The sequence below is a fragment of the Mustela erminea genome, chromosome 8 (assembly GCF_009829155.1).
Source record: "Mustela erminea isolate mMusErm1 chromosome 8, mMusErm1.Pri, whole genome shotgun sequence".
Taxonomy (NCBI): domain Eukaryota; kingdom Metazoa; phylum Chordata; class Mammalia; order Carnivora; family Mustelidae; genus Mustela; species Mustela erminea.
The window spans coordinates 95,817,028-95,838,914 of NC_045621.1; the positions used below are offsets into that span (position 1 = coordinate 95,817,028).

General features: G+C 43.0%; 1 protein-coding gene across 1 annotated transcript in view; it reads right to left on the reverse strand.

The window, feature by feature from the left end:
* MGAT5 (alpha-1,6-mannosylglycoprotein 6-beta-N-acetylglucosaminyltransferase) overlaps window positions 1-21,887 on the reverse strand; it is a 209,153-nt gene that overhangs the window by 133,029 nt on the left and 54,237 nt on the right. Inside the window, 2 exon segments of the mRNA XM_032354087.1 lie at window positions 378-467; window positions 1,527-1,603. Coding sequence (XP_032209978.1) covers window positions 378-467; window positions 1,527-1,603 — 167 coding nt within the window.

Genomic DNA, 21,887 nt, shown 5'->3' on the forward strand with positions numbered 1-21,887 from the left:
CTGTTTAATGGGTAAAGTGTCAGGTTTGCAAGATGAATTATCAGGAGATGGATGCTGGTGATGGTTGTACCACAGTATGAATGTACTTAATTCCTCCTAAATGGTCAAGATGGAAAACTTTATGTTTACTAGATTTTATTAGATTTTTTTTTTTTTTAAATCAGGGAAAGAAAATGTAAATAACTACATCAGCTTGTTGTTTCCCTCAAGGAAGAAAGAATTATCCTATTTAGGAGCCGGGGAAAATAATGAAGAAAGGAGCCACAGGTCCACCACGTAAAAACAATACACATTTCTCGACCTTTAGAATTCCAGGCTCAGCTGCAAACCTGACTAACCACGCCTTTCCACACCCCAGAGCCAGAGAAGCGACTCACCTCACTGAGGTAAATAAAAAAAGAGCAGGTGGACCCATCCACTCCATAATCTGCGTAGCAGGGATCCGAGCGCCACATATCTTTCATCCACTGAAACGACAAGAGCCAGGTAAGGACAACAATGAGCCGCCTGTTACTGATGGGCCCACACATCCGCAGACAGAGAAGGCAAGGCTTTGAAGGGCAAGGAGCACTGAGTGGCTCAGACTTGGGCCTGAGGATCAGAGTCACTGAGCTGAGGTCGGGACAACAGATGCCCAGTTCCCAAATGGTCCATAGGGAGACACTGGCTTGAGCTGAGCCTTAGCAGAGGTGCTCAGGATAGAGGAAGGCTGCAAAACATACAGGGCAGTAAAGCCCAGGACAGCCAGTGGCCAGGGGACGTTTATCAAAAACAGAGCCTGAGGGGACTGTTGTGTCAAAACCCTTCTCCCTAGAGAGCTGTAGTTTCACGAGCTCCAGTACCAGGCCTGGAACAGAGAGCGTGAATGCAGGCGTGCGAGGTGTGCATGGCACGCAGGAGTCCTGAACAGGAACCGTGCTGATGCTTCCAGGCTGTGGTCTCACCATCCTAAGTATATATTAGAACTGAGACTTTTCTTTGAAAACTGCTGAGCAGGGGAGTGGTCTCCCTCAGGCAGGCCATATAAAAAGGGATTTTTAAAAAAAATGTGAAGAGTGAAAGAGTGTCCAAGCATCTCTGGTTACTCAGCTGCAAATGCTAATGTGACATTTAAATCACAATCTGGAGACCTCATGGCTGGGGCCTGGGTACTAGGGGAGAGGGAGGCTGGACCCCACATAATGGCAGCCCCTTGTCAAAGGCCCTTGAAGGATCACCTGCTGGAGGCTGGGAATGCCAGGGGAAGGCGCTTCAAAGACACAGCAGGGGCCCGAAGTGGCCCAGGCTCTTTCAGTCTCACCAGTTAGAGGCATTGTTGACTAACCCCATGGAGTTGGCATAAGCAGACAAGGGTTTTCATGGCCACAGTCCCAAAATGGCAGGATTGAGGTACCCTTGAAATGAGCTCCTTAAAGAGCTTGCTTGCCATTTGGGTTACTGGGGAGTTACAGAGAGGGGAGAGGAAGGAAGAGGCTATCGGTGCAGACTGAAGATGGGGGGATGAACAGATGTTACTTCTGCCTTACCTTGATTTTCCCCTCGCAGTGGGGGTAGCCATCCATAGGAGGCAATACACATTTTTCTTGAGCTCCATTAATGATATCTGTAAGACAAAAGAAAACAAAGGATACCATAAAGTTCATGAAACACAAACCTAACACCCTTGCAAGTAAGAGGCAGGGAAAGAAACAGAAAAAGGGAGTCTATACTGAGAGCCAGGCTCTGACCCGTGGAAACCCTCCAGAGGGCCACGGCTCCAGTTGGTCTGCAGCAAGGACCCACCCGCCATGCGGCCTCGCTTGGAAGGATGAGCTACACCAACCGCAGTGCTTGCTGGAAAATCTGCAACTGGAACAGAATGTAAATGGAGACCATGCAACAGAGCCATGAGACGGGGAGAGACCACGAGGACTGGCAGGGCCATGCTACGCTACGCAGACAAACTGAGGTCAGGGGCAGCTTCAGGACATGTGCTTGAGCGGCCCGCTAAAGACAGGCAGACAACACTGGTGTACAGAGAAGTACAGAAGGCCGCCGACACATCTGTGAGGGACAACTCCTTATAGACCTGGTTCTTAAATTTCTGCAGAGGTCTCCTTACTGCTTCACATATTTCCTCACAGGTCAACCCCCCTTCTAGGAGTCAGCTCAAATGGATTCCTATTCCTTTTGAAGACAGAGTCAAAACTAAAAAGAAACCTAAGAAGCTTACTCGTTTAGTGGTAGCCAACGGCCAGATCCGTAAACCACTGAGCAGCAGTGTAAACACATTATGTGAGGGCGGACCAAGGGAAGGACACCCACCCCAGTCTCTAGGCTCAAAGGCTTTCTGGATCTAGTGACATCTCAGCTAAGATAAGAAGATGAAGCAAGAGTGCATCAGGGGAAAAGGCCAGGGAGACACGGTGTGCAAGGACCTGGGGAGGCTCCAAATGCAGGGACACGCTCCGAGTGGAATTTGGAAATGAGAGGTACTGAGTGGTCAGACTGGAGATCAGGCAGGGCCCAAACCAGAAAGGCCTCAGGCAACTGCCCTGACGAATACTTCAATCTTTGAGCAAAGGATACAGGAGAACACCAAATGCTTTTAAGAAGGGAATGGTTAAGATCAGACTGATGTTTAGGAATCCTCATTTCAGCTAGAAACTGGGACAACTCTAAACCTACATGCTTCTCTTCGGGGACCAACAATATTTTCCAGACATGCTTGGAAAATGTCACCATTACTTACTGCCAACAATTTTCTATACAAAGTGCTAATGAGAAATTAGATCCCAAACCACAGTATCATTCGACAGCGGTATTCAAACGAGGTTGGTAGCTGCTGGGGCTAAAACAAAAGCTGTACCTGTCCTTGAAAATTAGTTCTTTTGACAGTCTGAAACACAGATTCTTCACCTCTTGATTCAGCGTTTTCATGAACATTCTACCTGCTACTCGGATAACTAGAGCATAAAATCAATATCCTCCTCATCATGGATTGCAGGCAGTGTCATTTAGTAGTTAGCACAGAAGATACTTAGCTTGTCAGAGCCTCTGTTTCTCTGTCTGTAAAACTGAAATAAGTGCATCTCTGTTTCATCTCAGTCTTAGTCAGTAAGTTAATATTTGTAGAAAGTCTAGTCTAGCACTCTCCTGACAGCAGACTCCTACCGCAGACCATAGTAGGTGCTTAAAAAGTTGGCATTTGCTATGTAATTCCACACAACGTACACTCAGTATATCTAGGAAAGCAGTATTTCAAAAGCACAGATCTTCTGGAAATGCATTCTCCGTGGCTTTGAAATGAATGCAGGCAGGAGGTGGCAGATCTCCCTAGAGCTCCCCGCTTCTCTCTCTCACTTGTAAGGGGACAGAGAGCTCCAGAACCCACTAACAGATGCCTCCCCAAAGAACAGAGATGCCTTTCAAGGACTGCTGATCCTATATTTGTTTCAGATTTTGCTTGGCAAATTTACCAAGCAAATAAGCAGCACAGGTTCCAAGAAAGTAAGCAGAGTCTGAAACAGCTGTGGGTCAGGGTAACAGGACATTTAAGGGGATGCTTAGGGAGACACGCCCCCCTTCCTCTCCACACTCTAAGCACCGTTCTAGTTCCAGACATTCAGAGCCGGAAATTACGGAAACTAGAGACTACAGAGTTGGAGGTCGGGTGGCGTGGACTGCAGAGAAATCACCGGCTGGTAAAATAAACTAGTAAGTCCAGGAAGGCCTGCCATCAAAGCCTGGCCGCTGACGGTGTGGGTCCTTTTCAAAAAGACTTTCAAGGAATAACAATATGTTATGCCAAGAGTTGGCAACCCTTTTCTGTGAAGGACCAGATAGTAAATATTTGAGGCTTGGCAAGCCACATGGTGTCTGCCCCAGCTACACCACTCTGGATCGTGGCAGGAAAGCAAACACAGACAATAGGGGAATGAAAAGATGTGGCTGGGTTCCAATAAAACTTCACTTACAGAAACAGACACAGACCCCTACATTTGCTATGCTAAGAGAGTCTCAAAATAAGGATCCTCGTTTTTGTGAAGACTGCTGAAATGACTTTCTGGAGGACACCCATGGGCATTCCGTAGCCCTATCCCTATCCTTCATCCTCCTGGTTAACACCCTTCCTCAAAGATCTAGTTCAAGATTCACCTCTGTAAGAAACAGGCTGAGCCCTTCCTTCCCAGGCCACACCAGAATTTAGGATTTAGTGCTGCCTTCTGCTCAAATCTCTCCCACGACCATGAGCAGTCCTGTTCTCTCCTGCACATGGCCCAACACCCCTTCCAGGATGAGGATACCGTGGGAAGGTCACTGTCCCCGCCCCATCACCAGGCACGCCGTAGGTGCTGGCTGACTTAATAAACACACACGTTCTGCCTGCTCCATCTCTCCAACCGACTCTTCGGCTCAGGGAGAACTCGACTGAGCACAGGGACCTGTGCTAGACCCGGGTGTTTCCTCCTCTTCCATCTGGCAGCTTGTCAGCTAATCCAACAGGGTTCTCTCTGCCATTCCATTAATTTATGACCAATTTTCTCTCCATTTAGTTACACAGTGATGAGTCTGAATAAACAATGAGGCCCAGAAGTGGAGTTAAATGGCTTAAGGCTCTGGCATAGGAGGGGTCTGTGAAAGGGGAAGAAAGGAAGTGCCAGCCTTCCCATGGAGGGAGGAGCTGCTCCCTGTATCTGACCACCAGTAACCTGACTGCCAGTAAACTGAGCGTGACCCTCCACCACCTTCCGCCTCCTGAGGCATTTCAGCTCATCTTAGAGGACAGCTCCCTGTTTTGTTTTCATCACAATGAAGAAAACTCAGTAAATAATGTCTTTATTAGAAGACTTTGCTACCTAGAGAAGAGCCTCCAATTTAAGGTTGGTTAAAAAACAAACATTTGGGCCCAAAAAGATTAATGTTACTGCTTTTCAGGGGAGACTTAACTTACTGTATATTAAGGCCCTTCAAAAGAAGACAGGATTCTTTCTGCCATAATGTTACTAGAATCTTCTCCCTGCCCTTCACCTGATTCTCCCTTTTTTTGTTTTTGTAATGGTCAAAGGCAAGGGGGAAAAAGATGCTGACATCAGCAAAGACACTCAGCACCTCGTGCTGCTCAGGACTCAGTTTTGTCCTTTACCCTCCCCAAACTGGCCCAAGCTGTGTTTCACCAAAAACTTCACCTCTGCACCGACTCTACGGCATTGTCAACCAGGTATTACAAAGAGGGCAGACTGCCTCGGTGTGCAAATCCTGTGATTTTATCAGTCCCCTGGACCCACACAGTACAGCAGGGGCTCCAGTACCGGCGTTAATCGAAGAAGACACTTTTCTTATGATCGGATGCTTATGACTCAGGAAGGACACGTGTGCACGAGGAACAGAAGTGACAGAGAAGCTCATGAACACATAGCGCGGGTGTTCCTGCCAAGTGTGCAGTCAAGTTCTCCATGTGGAGATCGTCCCCATGTTGACAGAGGGGCAGTGGCAGTCTCTCTTCTTTTTTTAAAAAAATTTTATTCATTTATGTGAGAGAGAGAGAGAGAGAGAAAGCAGGGGAGGGGTGAAGGAGAAGCAGACTTCTCGCTGAGCAGGGAGCGCGATGCAGTCTCGATCCCAGAACCCGGAGACCATGGCCTGAGCTGAAGGTAGACGCTCAACTGACTGAGCCACCCAGGCGCCCCCCACACACAGAGGAGTTTTTACTCACCCTTCCCCCACCTCTGAGGAAGGAAGGAAATAGCAGGGCGGGTAGAGAGGGCAGAAGCCAGTGGTACAGACGGGTTCAGAGACAATGAGAACAAAAATAAGTGGAACAGGAAACAAAGGTGGGTGATAACTTCCCCTGAGATATTACCTGCCTTTCTACAGGGCGGACATGTAATGATCACATTTTATATTAACCGTACCCTCCAGAAAAGGAAGGCAGTTACCTCATCTTATAGCTTGGGAAGGAGAAACTTTAAAATCCTCAGCATCCACCTCCAAACTCAGCCCACGGTCTCCAAGAATGTGCTGCCTGCCGTGTGCTGAAATGTCAAGGCTGGATCCTTGCGACAAGACACAGTCTGTGTACTCACAGAGCGCACTGCGGCGGGGTGAAGGGACCTGACACAACAGAGCCAGACACAAGCTGAGACAGGCTGAAGTTCCCCACCGTACCCCCCAGAAGGCAGGACGGCGCTCTCTGGGCTGGGGCCTAGCACCCAACATGGCACCTGCCCCAACACCAGCTCCAGAGTCTTCTTTTTAATGAATGGAATGAACAAATGTAACAAAGGGGTGAAAAGCTCAAGTTCCAAAGAAGGGGAGTGGGGAGAAAGTGCCACAGAAGAAAGTGACTCACTAAGAACCACTGTGCCAAGAATTACAAGTTCTGGAACAACAGAACTCGGGGATTTACATCCAACACAAGGAAAAATGGCAGGAACATGCAGCAGGGAAAGAAGAGTCGTTTCTGATGCAGGGGGTAGCTGTGGTCTACCCCACGTGAGTTACTGGTGTTCATACCTTACTGGCATTTCAAAAGACAGGCTTACTCTGGAAAACAGTATGGAGGCTCCTCAAAGTATTGAAAATAGAGCTCCCCTACGACCCAGCAATCACACTGCTGGGTATTTACCTCAAAGATACAAATGTAGTGACCCAAAGGGGCATGTGGGCCCGAATGTTTATAGTGGCAATGTCCACAACAGCCAAACAATGGGAAGAACCTAGATGTCCATCAACAGATGAATGGGTAAAGAAGATGTGATACACACACACACACACACACACACACACACACACACAATGGAATACTATGCAGCCATCAAAAACTGAAATCTTGCCATTTGCAACGACATGGATGGAACTAGAGGGGATTAGGCTGAGCGAAATAAGTCCACTAGAGAAAGACAATTATCATATGATTTCACTGATATGAGGAATTTAAGAAACAAAACAGAGGATCATAGGGAAGGGGGGAATAAAACAAGATGAAATCAGAGAGGGTGACAAACCATAAGAGACTCTTAAGCACAGGAAACAAACTGAGGGCTGCTGGATGGGGAGGGAGGTGGGGGGATGGGGTAACTGGGTGATAGGCATTAAGGAGGGCATGTGATGTAATGAGAACTGGGTGTTATATAAGCCTGATGCATCACTGAATTCTACCTCTGAAATTAATACTATGCTATATGTTTATTAATGGAATTTAAATAAAAAACAAAATACAAAAAATAAAATAAAATACAAAAAATATAATAAAAAGACAGGCTTATTGTTTTGTGAGAACTGATCTGAAAGTGTTATAAGAGACCCGTCCTGATGCATTTTCAGTCAAACACAAGATACACTGGGTACCATACAAAGACACTTTCATCTTTTAGCTTCCCACTTCACATGTACACAGAGAGGATGTCCTGTGTGTCTTTAAGAATGTTATCAACTATTAACTACGTAGCCTCAGGAAACACCTATACTATTTAAAGTTAATGCTAACTACTCCTTACTGCTGAACAAAAGAGATCTAGAAATTTATTTATTTATTTATTTATTTTTGGGTCAGTTTTAAAAAATTTAATTCAGGATAACAGTATTATTTTTTCACCACACCCAGTGCTCCATGCAATCTGTGCCCTCTATAATACCCACCACCTGGTACCCGAACCTCCCACCCCCCCCCCCCCCGCCTTCAAATCCCTCAGATTGTTTTTCAGAGTCCATAGTCTCTCATGATTCACCTCCCCTTCCAATTTCTCCCAAATCCCTTCTCCTAACTCCCCATGTCCTCCATGCTATTTGTTATGCTCCACATGATAATTGACTCTCTCTGCTTGACTTATTTCACTCAGCATAATCTCTTCCAGTCCTGTCCATGTTGCTACAAAAGTTGGGTATTCATCCTTTCTGATGGAGGCATAATACTCCATAGTGTATATGGACCACATTTTCCTTATCCATTCGTCCGCTGAAGGGCATATCCTTGGTTCTTTCCACAGTTTGATGACCGTGGCCATTGCTGCTATAAACATTGGGGTACAGATGGCCCTTCTTTTCACTACATCTGTATCTTTGGGGTAAATACCCAGGAGTGCAATTGCAGGGTCATAGGGAAGTTCTATTTTTAATTTCTTAAGGAATTTCCACACTGTTCTCCAAAGAGGCTGCACCAACTTGCATTCCCACCAACAGTGGAAGAGGGTTCCCCTTTCTCCACATCCTCTCCAACACATGTTGTTTCCTGTCTTGCTAATTTTGGCCATTCTAACTGGTGTAAGGTGATATCTCAATGTGGTTTTAACTGGAATCTCCCTGAAGGCTAGTGATGATGAACATTTTTTCATGTGTCTGATGGCCATATGTATGTCTTCATTGGAGAAGTGTCTGTTCATACATTTTTTTAAAGATTTTATTTATTAATTTGACAGAGAGAAATCACAAGTAGATGGAGAGACAGGCAGAGAGAGAGAGAGAGATAGGGAAGCAGGCTCCCCGCTGAGCAGAGAGCCCGACGCGGGACTTGATCCCAGGACCCTGAGATCATGACCTGAGCCGAAGGCAGCGGCTTAACCCACTGAGCCACCCAGGCGCCCTGTTCATACATTTTTTGATATGCTTGTCTGTTTTGTGTGTGTTGAGTTTGAGAAGTTCATTATAGATCCTGGATATCAACCTTTTGTCTGTACTGTCATTTGCAAATATCTTCTCCCATTCCGTGAGTTGCCTCTTTGTTTTCTTGACTGTTTCCTTTGCTGTGCAGAAGCTTTTGATTTTGATGAAGTCCCAAAAGTTTATTTTCGCTTTTGTTTCCTTTGTCTTTGGAGACATATCTTGAAAGAAGTTGCTGTGGCTGCTATCGAAGAGATTACTGCCTATGTTCTCCTCTAGGATTCTGATGGATTCCTGTCTCATGTTGAGGTCTTTTATCCATTTTGAGTTTATCTTTGTGTACGGTGTAAGAGAATGGTCGAGTTTCATTCTTCTACACATTTCCCAGCACCATTTATTGAAGAGACTGTCTTTTTCCCACTGTATATTTTTTCCTGTTTTGTCGAAGATTAATTGACCATAGAGTTGAGGGTCCATATCTGGGCTCTCTACTCTGTTCCACTGGTCTATGTGTCTGTTTTAATACCAGTAGCATGCTGTCTTGGTGATCACAGCTTTGTAATAAAGCTAGAACTCACACAGCAATTCAGCAATGTGGCAGGATACAAAGTCAATGTACAGAAATCAGTGGCTTTCTTATACACTAACAATGAAAATACAGAAAGGGAAATTAGAGAATCGATTCCATTTACTATAGCACCAAGAACCATAAGATACCTGGGAATAAACCTAACCAAAGAAGTAAAGGATCTGTACTAGAGGAACTACAGAACACTCATGAAAGAAATTGAAGAAGACACAAAAAGATGGAAGACCATCCCATGCTCTTGGATTGGAAGAATAAACATTGTTAAAATGTCTATACTGCCTAGAGCAATCTATACTTTTAATGCCATTCCGATCAAAATTCCACCGGTATTCTTGAAAGAGCTGGAGCAAATAATCCTAAAATGTGTATGGAATCAGAAGAGACCCCGAATCGCTAAGGAAATGTTGAAAAACAAAAATAAAACTGGGGGCATCACGTCACTTGATTAAAAATTTATTTATTTTTAAAGATTTTATTTATCTATTTGAGAGAGAGAGAGAGAATGAGAGAGAAGGAGAGAGAACATGAGAGGGGGGAGGGTCAGAGGGAGAAGCAGACTCCCCACTGAGCAGGGAGGCCCAATGCGGGACTCGATTCTGGGACTGCAGGATCATGACCTGAGCTGAAGGCAACTGAGCCACCCAGGCGCCCCAAGATCTAGAAACTTAAAAAAAAAATGCTATAGTCTGATGTCATCCTTAATCCTAATTGTATCAATGCTTCTGGGTGGCACCCCACATAAGAAGCCGGAGTCCACAACGGTGGACAATGATGAAAAAGTGAGGAGGTGGAGGGGAGGGAGGGAGGAAGGGAGGAAGCGAGGCAGAGAGGTGTTCATAAGTGAGCCCCACACAGAAGACAGTTATTTCAAAGTGAGAGCTGACCCTACCAAGAAAGTAGCTTCCTTTGTCAAGGTTTGATTTTCCGTGTATTAACTATAGCAAAGATGACTAGTGCTAGAAATGGCACTTGTTTTTAAGTACAACACAGTACAACAGGCTTGTAGAACAGGACCAGTAACTTTGTATCTAGAACTGAACATGCATCTGATAGGTAAAGGGTGTCTGATTCCCTCCTCGCTACTTTATAGGGATGGGGAGAGAAAAGAAAAAAGAAAGAACGGTAGGTGTAAAAAAAAAAAAAAAAAGTCTCAGCAACCTCACCATGACCATCTGTCCTCCCCAGGAAGTTTTAGGGAAGGAACTGAGGTCAGTCTCCTGGTCCAGTCCCTTTGCTGGCAGCTTAGATAACCATCTTCAGGAGCGAGGGCTCGATTCCACCCAAAGGCACCCCACACATATTTCCTCTCAAAAGATAAAAGGTCTCCAGTGATTGCGTTTTGTGTGTAGGACAAGGCAGTGTTTCTCTCAGAACACCTGATAGGAACATGCAGCCCCCGTTATCAGATGGCCCCTGCTGAGCGCCCACGTGTGCACGCCACTGGCCCAGCTGTTCTGCGCCAGCTGGGAACAGGCTGCATCCCTGTGCTCAGCCTGGAGACTGGAGACCGAGGCTCCTGCCAGCACTTCCATCAGCTGGCCTTGCTTCAGGAGTTAATAGCAATAAATCGGACAGAAATCAGCCATGGTGAAATATAATCTCCCATTAAAAATGACCTCACCAGTCATTCTCAGCTTGGCAAATATTCATTTAGGGCCACTTTACATTTGCATTATAAAGAAAGTGATTTAATCTCTATAACTGAGTCATTCCAGTCCCAGGGTTCATAGGAACAGGAAGCTCTCTGCCCCCAAAAGGAGCTGGGGACCAACAATGCAATGGGCTCAACTCCCTTACAGGCCCCAGGGACAGATACTGGGCGCCTTGAAAACAACTGTTTCTATTTTGTTTTTGTTTTGTTTTGTTTTGTTTTTTTAACCCAGGAACCTAGAAATACAATCATTGTACTAAAATATTTTAAGGTTGCAAGGGATTTCTAAAGCCCTATTAGTGAAGTGTTGACTTTTCCAGACTCATAAAACCAAGATTTACAGAAATGAAGTGCTCTATTCATTCACTGATTAAAGGAAGTTCATTAAGCATCTCCCATATATAAAGCATTCTGCACGTATCCCCCAGGCCTCTGTATTCTAGGCAAGACGATTTCTACCACACCGTCTGTAGTTAATTAAAAGGCACACCACTGGGGCACTTGGGTGGCTCAGTGGGTTGAACATCCAGCTCCTGATTTTGGCTGGGGTTGTGATCTCAGGGTCGTGGGATCCAGCTCCACATCTGCTTGTCCTTCTCCTTCTGCTTCTCCCTTAACTCTCTCTCTTGCTCTCTCTCTCTCAAATAAATAATTAAAATCTTAAAAACAAAACAAAACACACCACCACCATGACCACCACCTTCATGTTCTGCACAGGGAATCTAAGAGTCAACTCTGAAGGATGAAACGACAACTTCTCCTTCCTCTCTATACCTCCAAGGACTTCATGGACTTGCTAATAAGCACCCAGAGCTACAGTACTGCCCATGTACAAATACTATGGACATAATGGAAGTCAATGAGAAAATAGTATTCAAGGTAGAGTTTCTCCATGTACTTTTCAAAAATGGAACCAACATGGAAAAAGAATGAAGCTGTAAGGACTATGAAAACATAGTAACAGACAAATAACCCTGGATTATTTATGCTTCCCTTTGTCATACCCTGTCTCACTTTTTTGGGGGAGGGGCAGGATTATCTGCCAAACAAAGCTTTTAAGTCAGCATTAATAAGATTTTCTCTGTTCTTGGTAAAACGGAATCAATAAGGGAACCTAGCATTACTATTTTCAGTATGACAGGTAGAGCCTATATAACAATGTCTCACAAAGGACTCTGAGAAACAAACTGAGGGTTTTGGAGGGGGTTGGGGGTTGGGTGAGCCTGGTTGTGGGTATTAAGGAGGGTACGTATTACATGGAGCACTGGGGTGGTGCATAAACAATAAATTTTGGAACACTGAAATAAAATAAAATTAAATTAAATTTAAAAAAATGTCACAAATGCATAAACACACACACACACAACATACCCCTCCATTCTGAGAAGTCCCCAAGCATTCTACTGATATAAGAATATCAGATTTCTAGGAACGTTCAAGGAAAAGAGGTTGGTTATCACACACCTAAGAGCACATATGCAGATTGGGCAAAAAACCTGCCACTCACTAGAAGAAGAAAGCCTACCGCCATTAGTCATCAGTGAAACACAGATCAAAACCACAGGGGCGCCTGGGTGGCTCAGTGGGTTAAGCCACTGCCTTCGGCTCAGGTCATGATCTCAGGGTCCTGGGATCGAGTCCTGCATCGGGCTCTCTGCTCAGCAGGGAGCCTGCTTCCCTCTCTCTCTCTCTGCCTGCCTCTCCGACTACTTGTGATTTCTCTCTGTCAAATAAATAAATAAAATCTTTAAAAAAAAAAAAAAAAAAACCACAGGGGAATACCACATCAGCATCACCTCCAGTGAAAGAGCCATCATCAAAAAGTCACATAGCAACCAGTGTTGGCAAGGATGTGCAGACATCAGAACCTTCAAATCCTGCTGATGGGAATCTAAAATGGTGTGGCTACTTTGGGAAACAGTCCAGAAGTTCATTAAAAAGTTAAAAAACAGAGTTACCATCTGACCCAGTAATCCTACTCCTGGGTAGACAACAAAGAGAAATGAAAACATTCTGTCCACACAAAAACTTATACACAAATGTTCACAGTAACATTTTTCAGAAGAGCCCAAAGTGCAGAAAAACTCAGATGTTTATCAACTGATCAATGCGTGTGTATGAAATGTTTGGAAGAGGCAGCTCTACAGAGAAGTAGATGAGTGGTGGCCTAGGGCTGGGGGAAGGGGCGGCTGGGAGAGCGGTGGCGAAAGTGAACAGGTGTCTTTTGCAGGTGATAAAAATGCTCTTAAACTGACTGTGATGACATGGCCACACAACCCTGTGAATATCCTTAAAGCCCTGGAACTGTACACTTTAAATGGGTGAACTGCATGGTATGTGAATTGTATCTCAATAAAACTCTTCCAAAAACCACACAGACAAAAACAAAAAAAAACCTGCCATGGGTTCATTCCACAAAACACTGTATCTACATATGATGTATGTAGATATCTACATATGTCTCTGCATATGACAGTGTCTGTAACACTGTCAGTACCTCCCCAAGAAGTATACACAGGAACACAAAGCCATCTTTACCTTGAGGGAGTCTAGAATGTAACTCGAGCTTGCACAGCTGCCCGCCAGAAAGGGCAGTTAACACACCGTGCAAGTTCCAGCGACACGGCCCTCAGAGGCGCAGGCAAGGAGAGGAGGAAGCTGGACCTCTCAGCCCATCTGCCACTCTCCCAGCTCTCATCGCCCTTCAAACCACTCTAACCAATTTTGAGCTGAACACCCCGCCACCTTGTTAGGACCTCTCTTGCAGCTCAGTGAGGGAAGGGCCGGCAAGGGGGCAGGCCTGGACTGCTTGCTAGTGGGTTATCCTGTGAAAGAGAAACCATCCTGTCTCCTCTGAGCACTGTCATCGTGGGTCCCTTTGTTACAACAGCCTAGTTTGTACCTGAAGTCATCAGTGGCCAAGCGGGATTCCGGTTGAGTTTTAAAAGACAACTAGGAATATTCAGGAGGGAATGTGAGCGCTAAGCACACAGAACAGGAAGAGCAACAGCCAGCACAGACACAGCACTTCTGTAATTCATTCCCATACATTATGTCACACATCATCCTCCCAGGAACCCCAAGCAATAAAGGCATGATATCCCCATTTCACAGTAGAAAACACTGAGGCTCAGAGAGATTAAGTAACTTGCTCAAGGTCATAGAACAAATCAGCCCATCTTGACCCTCTCTGCACATTAAAGTCACTTGGGGAGCTTTTAAAAATGCACCCCACCCTCCTGAGATTCTGATTTAAACGGTCTGGCAAATGGTTCAGCCACTATTCCTTGTCGTGCTCCTCTCGCCTCAGGTGATCCTGACGGGCAGCCACCGGGAGAAACCAGTAAACAGTAAACAGTAAAATAAGATAGGGACACTGAAGAAGAGGAAAGTCCAGAAATGCAAAGCAGTTTTTTTTTTTTTTAATCTCATACTCCAACTCCCAGAGTGTTCTACTGAGAAAGCAAACCCACCGCCCAGTGACAAATCGTAACCAATCAGACATCAATGTCTGAGATGGTAGGGAAGGGGGAGGCGGGGGGGGGACCAAGGTGGCCAAAGCAGAGGACTCGGGGTAAGATATCAGGTTGGAAAGGTAAGCTGGCATGTCAGGCTACAAAATCCTGAATTTCGGCTTAGCTGAACACAGTTTGCCACTGCAGGAAACAGTAGGGTGACTGGGTAGAATGGCATGGGGAGGGAACTGAGAGTCTCTGAGTAGAGAAGCCACGGGCTGAAAAATGGGAAATCAAAAGAGGAAAAACAAAACAAAAAAAAAGAGGACACCAGCCACAGCTGAAGGATAAGTTGCCCACACGCACTTTAAAAGATACTGCTGCACAATGTCTTCATGAATAGAGTTTATACCTAAAGTAAGTCATCAAGGAGTCAAAATGTGTCTTTCACTGGTCAGGAAGCTCAAGATATTTTCCAACACACGGTCCATGAAGACAGTTGTCCATGTTCATTCAACCCCTTCTTTTTGTTGGTAGCAGCTTCTAATGTCTTTCTTAAATTGCCTTTCAAAATGCCATTTCATTTAATTAAACTTTCACTGGTGCCTACTTTGTAAGTTAGTGGTAAATCCTTTGCAAATTTTCACACGTATTTCCAAGAGGACAGTGCATCAGGCAGGCTCGAAAGTTATTTATAAAGCTCTAACAACATGTCCTCTCCAATCTTCAAAGAGTAGACCATTCCTCTCACAAAATGCCATCTCCCTCATGGCCACCATGCTGGATGCCCTCTTAACTGTGAGCTAACCTGGTCCTGGACGTGGCACAGTTAAACTTTCGAAGACAGAGCGGCACTCCTGTGTGCTGGTATTTTCAAGCACATGACCACGCCCAGCTCCAGCCTGGGAAATGGTAGAAAAGGGTAGTAAAGACTGTACTATAGAGGGCAGGGCTGTACTATAGAGGGTCATCTAAGAGACTGCAGCAGGGATTAGCCCTCTGCAACATGCCACCTGGACAATCTGGTCAAGTTACCGAATCATCCTGAGTCTATGGTTCCTCATGCGATAAACAGTCAGCAAAACCCCTCCAACAGGGTTACCACTTCTGTGCTAGAACTAAGCCTGGTGTTCATCTACGGGTTTGTGTCATCCTCAGAACCACCCTGGAAGTCGAATGTGGAATGCTGAGGGCGACAAAGCCATGAGAAAAAGAGACTCCTCCAACACACTGAAATATCCCACACCAGCTCTCATTCGTGCCATTTGTCCATTCTGTACTCTTGTCCTACTGTCTGTATAGGCTTGGTTTCTGTGTTGCCCATCTCTGATTCATTTTATGTCACAATGTTTGGGAGATACACTCAGTGATTAAAATGCTTTGGATTTATGGAAGGAAAAAATTCAAGTCTTTTTAAATAAATAACACAACAGCATATACTATATATCCTAATAGCTCTGGGATTAGAAAATAAAACTGAGTTTGCAATATGATTTGGATAATCAGAGTTCTTTTTATGCATAAATTTACATGTATTCATTTCTATGTAAATGCCATATTCTGTAAGTTTATACTTAATTTCTGCTATCATTTTTTGTGCAAAAAAAAAAAGCATTTTAAGTAACAATATAAGGGACAGAAAATATTACACATGGGTATGATATACATATTCAGTTATAATAAAAGGGCATATAGTCACTAAATTGGGAGAATGCTAGTTTTATATATCAAAAACAAAAGAAAAATAAAAAAGAGTTACACTGGTGTCATATTCCCAGAAAAAAAAAAGTTTCTGTATATACTATTTTTCAAAATAAGATACAGTACTGACAGATTCTGGTGCATCCTCAGTTGTCAATTTATATTTAAGAAAATATACTGGGAAGTCAGTGGCAGTCATTAAAAATTCAAGATAATACTTGCAAAACTGCATCAGATTCTCAAGCTGGGGGCCTAAGGCAATTTTTACACCTATTCTTTTTCCAATAAGCAAGGTAGGGCACAGCCTTAACTCGTCCTCCTGTCATACAAGGTTTCCTGGAAGAGGAAAGGAACACAATGCACCATCTCCAGCAACAGCAGCTTGCTCCTGGGATGGGGAGCACACGCCCCTCTCTTCATCCTCTCCAACTACAAGCGATTCCATTTTTCTTCTACAACAGTTGACTCAGGCACACGTATTTCTGACTATTTCTCTCAAACTGCCAAAGATGCTAGGAGTTTGGATTTTGTTAGGAAACTAAGAGAAATACATACACAGTTGGTGTGTGTAGTTTGTGTGTGTGTTAACTGTACAAACTGTCAAAAATAGGTGTGTTCTTTTCACATCACACAATGCCTCTTTTTTGAATCACTCGGCACAAGCCTTTATGCAGCAGCTGCTGGTGAAGGACAGAGATTCTAATTGCCCACCCAATCTACAGGCAACAATGAAGTATTTTGATTATTCTTTTAATAGGAGATCAAGATAAAATTTTTCTTTTCATTCTCTCATCTGAACCTTGATCTCAATTTTTTTTTTTTTTTGGTGGCTTGGTTATAGCCTCCCTTCTCCCATTTTAGCATGGAAAAATAAACTGTAAGTTAATTTGTAATGAAGATGATAGCCTGATAATAAGGTTTTGGTACCAGAAAAAGAAACTAAAAATCAGAAAAAGAAGCTGAAGTCCCAGAAGACTGAGAACACCCACAAGTACATCAAACTCTTGGGCGTAAGCTTAAAAAAGGGATGAGAGCTGCTTAATTTTTTAAATCTCATTTGATTTACCCAAAGTTGCATGAAATCTATTAGCCCACTGTCATGAAACCTACACGCTATGTGTGCTAGATTTGTGCTTGCTAGGGATGTCTCTCACAAACCAGGCTGCCCAATAACTTAATTCCTTTTAGCTCTCCTAGCCCCTATAGCAGGTTTTTCTTCCCGTGGAAAGGAAACATGCCTGGTGTTGAGACCATGTAAATTTGGTCACTGATACTTTGCTTACGAAGTTGAGAGAATCATGTACATATTCTTAAATGTTGTAAGTGTCACCCTGAAATGTTATTCACCTACTCAATAGCAAAAGCTAGTAAATATGTGAATGCAGGTTTCTTCTAGTATGAAACAAAAAGGTTTTGAAATGACTGGGAGTTTGTTTCAGGAAGTGGTCTGTCCCTAGACTGGTATTTAGGTTTTTTGTTTTTTGTGTTTTTTGGCAGTTAGTTTTTAAGTCAGTTCTTGGAGGGTCTTCGTCCTCTGGTGGTGGGATTCCTACCTGAAGATCTCCTTTGGAAGACCTGTCCCACTATGCCAGTACCTGAAACGAACTTCACTCACTCACTTGCTCCCTGCCCTCAGCCCCACACCATGATGACCAGGGCAGAGGGAGAGCACATTCTCCCTGTCAACCTAGAAATGGTGATTATTGTCTTCAAAGCAAGAAGGAGCTGCCATAAATACCAAGGGGCAGGAGGAAGACAGAGCAGTGATAGGAAATACCTCCAACTGTTTCCAGGCCAGGGCAGACAGCTCAGCTCTCCTACTTTGGCAAAAAATATGTGAACAATTTAATTTGGGAGTCTTTATAAAACAAAGCTGAGAAATTATATGTTGGTGGCAAGAGCAGAGAAACGAATGCTGGCATAATCTTCCTATGGATAATACTTATAAGACAATGAAGAGAAGGAGAAGGGGCAGACAGTAGAAGGAATCTGATCATGAAAGTGAACTGTCCTGCACTGGATGAGATCCACATTTATATGGTTTTGCCCATGATGGGGTCTGTCTGGTGGTGGGAGGTGACAAGAACGTAAGCAAAAGGCTACAGGCTTAGAATTAAGTCTGGGCAATCAGGGCAGCTAGAAGTTGAGATAGGATAGTTCTAAAAAGAGGAAACCAAAGAAGAGGAGCCCTTAAATCTGCTTCTAAACTACACTAAAATAGTAACCCCATAACTGAGCATTTATAGGAGACTCCATGGAAAGCTCAAAAGATTTTCAGAGATTGAGCTGCTGTTCCCTGCAGGAGAGACTGAATTCAAATCCTAACAATGCAGAGAGGTTTGATTAACATTTCAGGTCTTCTGATGAAACCCCAGAAAGTTCTCCCATCAACCATAGGATTTAATTCTTGCTAGGACTAGGACAAAAACTGAAAGACACACCCAACAAACTATAAAATCAAGTCTTGGTAAGTTCAAGGTGGTAAGTCAGTAATTTAACTACCAGCTAGAACAAAAATCAATACTTTTCAGAGGAAGATAACAGAATAGAGACACTCTACAATGTATAATTACCATGTCCAATATATAATAATTACACAGGTAGAAAGGAAAATGTGTACCAAAGTCAAGAAAAGTAATAAATAAAAATATACCCAAGATGATAGAAATGTGGCAATTGATAAAGAAAATAAAGAAGCTATTACAAATATGACTAAAGATAAGGAAAGAACACATTAAAAAAAGAAATTTCAGAACTGAAAATTTCATCATCTATAATGAAAAATTCACAGACTAGAATTAACTAAAGTTTGGAGATGCAAAAAAAGGATCAATGAATTTGAAAAAATGGAAATTATTGAAGACTGAGGAGAAAAATAAGCAAAGTGGGACAACATCATGTAGGCTAAACTCTGTTTAAATACATACCCAGAGGTAGAAAAGAGAGAAAATGAGGAAGAAAAATAAAGAAATAATGGTCAAACATTTTCCAAATGTGGTGGAAAATATTAACTTCAGATCCAGTATCTCAGTGAACCAACAGCAATACAAAGACAAAAACAATTAAATTTCTCAGCATCACACTGCTAAAAAGCCAAAGATAAAATGTTGAAAGCAGCCAGAGAAAAATGAGACACATTACATATACAAAGACAGAAATGTCACCTGATTTCTTATCAGAAAAAGATGAAGGCTAGAAAACAAAGAAACAGTATTTTTGGTGTTCAAAGAAAACTACGCTCAACCTAGAATATTCAACCACCATTCTGTATCTTTGTCCTTGAAAAATGCTGGCCCCCTAAAAAGCCATTTTCAGATAAGTAAATGAGAGAATTCACTGCCAGCAAGCAGTCCTGCGTGGCTAGAAATAAAAAAAGTTCTCCACTCTGTAAGGGAAATACCTTCCAACAGAAATTTAGAACTGGAGAAACAATGAAAAGTATCATAAATGTTAATATGGGGGTAAACATAAAAGACTATCATTTTTTTCCTCCCTTACTTTATCAACTGACTAATGTGAAAGTCAACTGGGTGTAGTGAGGTTTAAAATATTTGTAGATGTCAATTATTTAACAATACAAAGGATACAGGATTAATGAAATTAAGTGTAAAATTTGAAATGATATCCCAAGGTAGACTGTGATAAATTGAAAAAGTGTATTGAAATCTCTAGAACAGGGGACAGCAAGCTACAGCTCAGAGGCCCTATCTGGCCCACTGCTTGTTTTTGTATAAGCCTTATTGAAAGAAAACCATGCTGTTCATTTATGCATCGTCTACGGCCCCTTCTGTACTATAACTGCAGCATCGCCTTATGCAAAAAGTTTGTCAACTTTTCCTATAGAGTCCTTTGGTCAGTCTTACTATTGACAGATTTTTTTTTTTTTTTTTAAATCTGGGGATTTGGAGTAGTGATGATTTACTTCCATCCAAATCTGTTTAATTCAAGGCAAAGGGCCTCAGTTTCTATAGAACATCTACATCCCCAGGTCAGAGGCAACATCCACAAACACAAGGGTGTCACTCTGCCATCATGGGCTCTGGTCTATATTTGTGGGTTCTAGCAGATTCTTTCTTACCCTCGCTTCTTGGCTGCTGGCCTGTGGATTTCAAGCTCCAGCGTCAGACACAGAGATTTACAGAAACCAGCTCTCGCTACTGGGTAAGGTCAAAGTTCTTTAATGAATCCCCTAATATACACAATGATGTGTGCGTGTAGGTGCATAGCCACCCCCAACATGCATCCCTTCCAAGTGTTCTACCTCTCTGATTTAATCCTGACTCAGAGACAAATTAACAAAGCCAAAGGTGGTTCCTTGAAAAGATGAATAGAGTATACAACCCCTAGCAAGAGTGATCATGAAAATCAGAGACTATATGAGAGCAATATTAGCAATTAAAAGAGGGATGTTAATACAAGTCCGACAGATGTTAAAAGAATAAGAGAAAATTATGAACAGCTTATGGGAATATAGACTACTACTTAGAAGAAATGATGGGCTTGTGTATTTCTGGCAGCATTATTCATATTAGTCCAAACTGGAAATGACTCACATGTCCATTATCAGGAAAACGGATAAATCAATTATGTTATATTCACCAAGCAGAATACTATTCTGTGATTTAAAAAAAAACCAACATGACCATGGCTGAATCTCAAAAATACTATGCTGAAAGAAGCCAGACACAACAAAATGTTTGTACCATGCGATTTCATTTTTATGAAGCTCCAGAACAGGCAAGATTAATCTACAGTGATAGAAATCCGAACAAGGATTGCCTATGGGAGGATGGGGACTGAAGAGAAGGAGGCATGAGGGAACATTCTGGGGTGATGAATATGTTCGGTATCTTGCCTGCAGTGCTTGCTGGTTTATGGATGTATGCATTTATCAAAACTCATCAAATGGTACACTTAAGATCTGTGCCTTGCATTATACGTAATTTTGCTATCATATAAAAATTGAGCTAAGTTGCTTTAAAAATGTATGCTTTCTCTGTGATTGAGGAATACAGATGAAGGAACATTATTTTTCTTTGCTGATCTTCATTTATTAACCCTTTGCCAACCACTTTCCGAAGGAGGAAAGGCTTATTCTCCAATATATATCTGAGGCACAAATAATAGTACCTTCGCTGCCATATTACCTGCTTCACTGTGGGGTGGCTGTGCTGGTCTCCCTCAGTATACACCAGTTACAAAAGCACAGAGAGAAAGGACATTTAGTCTTTATTCTGGAAACTGTCATCTCAGAGTTAAGTGTAATCTGCTGGTAAAGTGTTTTTCTCAATTATGGACTGCATCTAGGTGTCCCTTATTTGGAGTGGGCTAGTTAATGGAATATTTATAGTGCTGGGCCTGAAGCTGAACAGGGGTTTAAATGACAGCCTTTGGTCTAAAATGCAGCTTCATGTGTGGAGAAAGAGCCAGAAGTCCTGGGACATGATCACCCGAAAGACACTTAGAGAGGCAAGGCTGTGATTTCACTCCTCCCTGTCTGTAGCCTTATCTAGAAATCACTTGACTTCCATTTGTAAAATGCAACCCTGATTTCTCAGCCTGTCTGTAGTATATGGCTTTCTTCCTTTCAAACTAAGCTCCTGAATAAGTACTGACAAGGGAAGACAGTCTAAGCGAGGGAAATAGGAGTAATTAGGAATTTTTCATTTTTCAGCAATCATACAGAGGTTAACCAAAGGGTCAGGTAATAGTTTCCTGCAAAAGTCACAGTGAACAACCAATACTGTGAGGAATTAATCTCACTTTACTTCCATTCTATTCACTAGAACACAGATGCTCAATTAAAAGTAACTTCTGCTTCATAACTGCGGATCAAATGGTAATCGTTATATATCACATCACCAAGAGAAAGGATAAGAACTGTATAACATTTGAACAGATGCAGAAAAAGCAT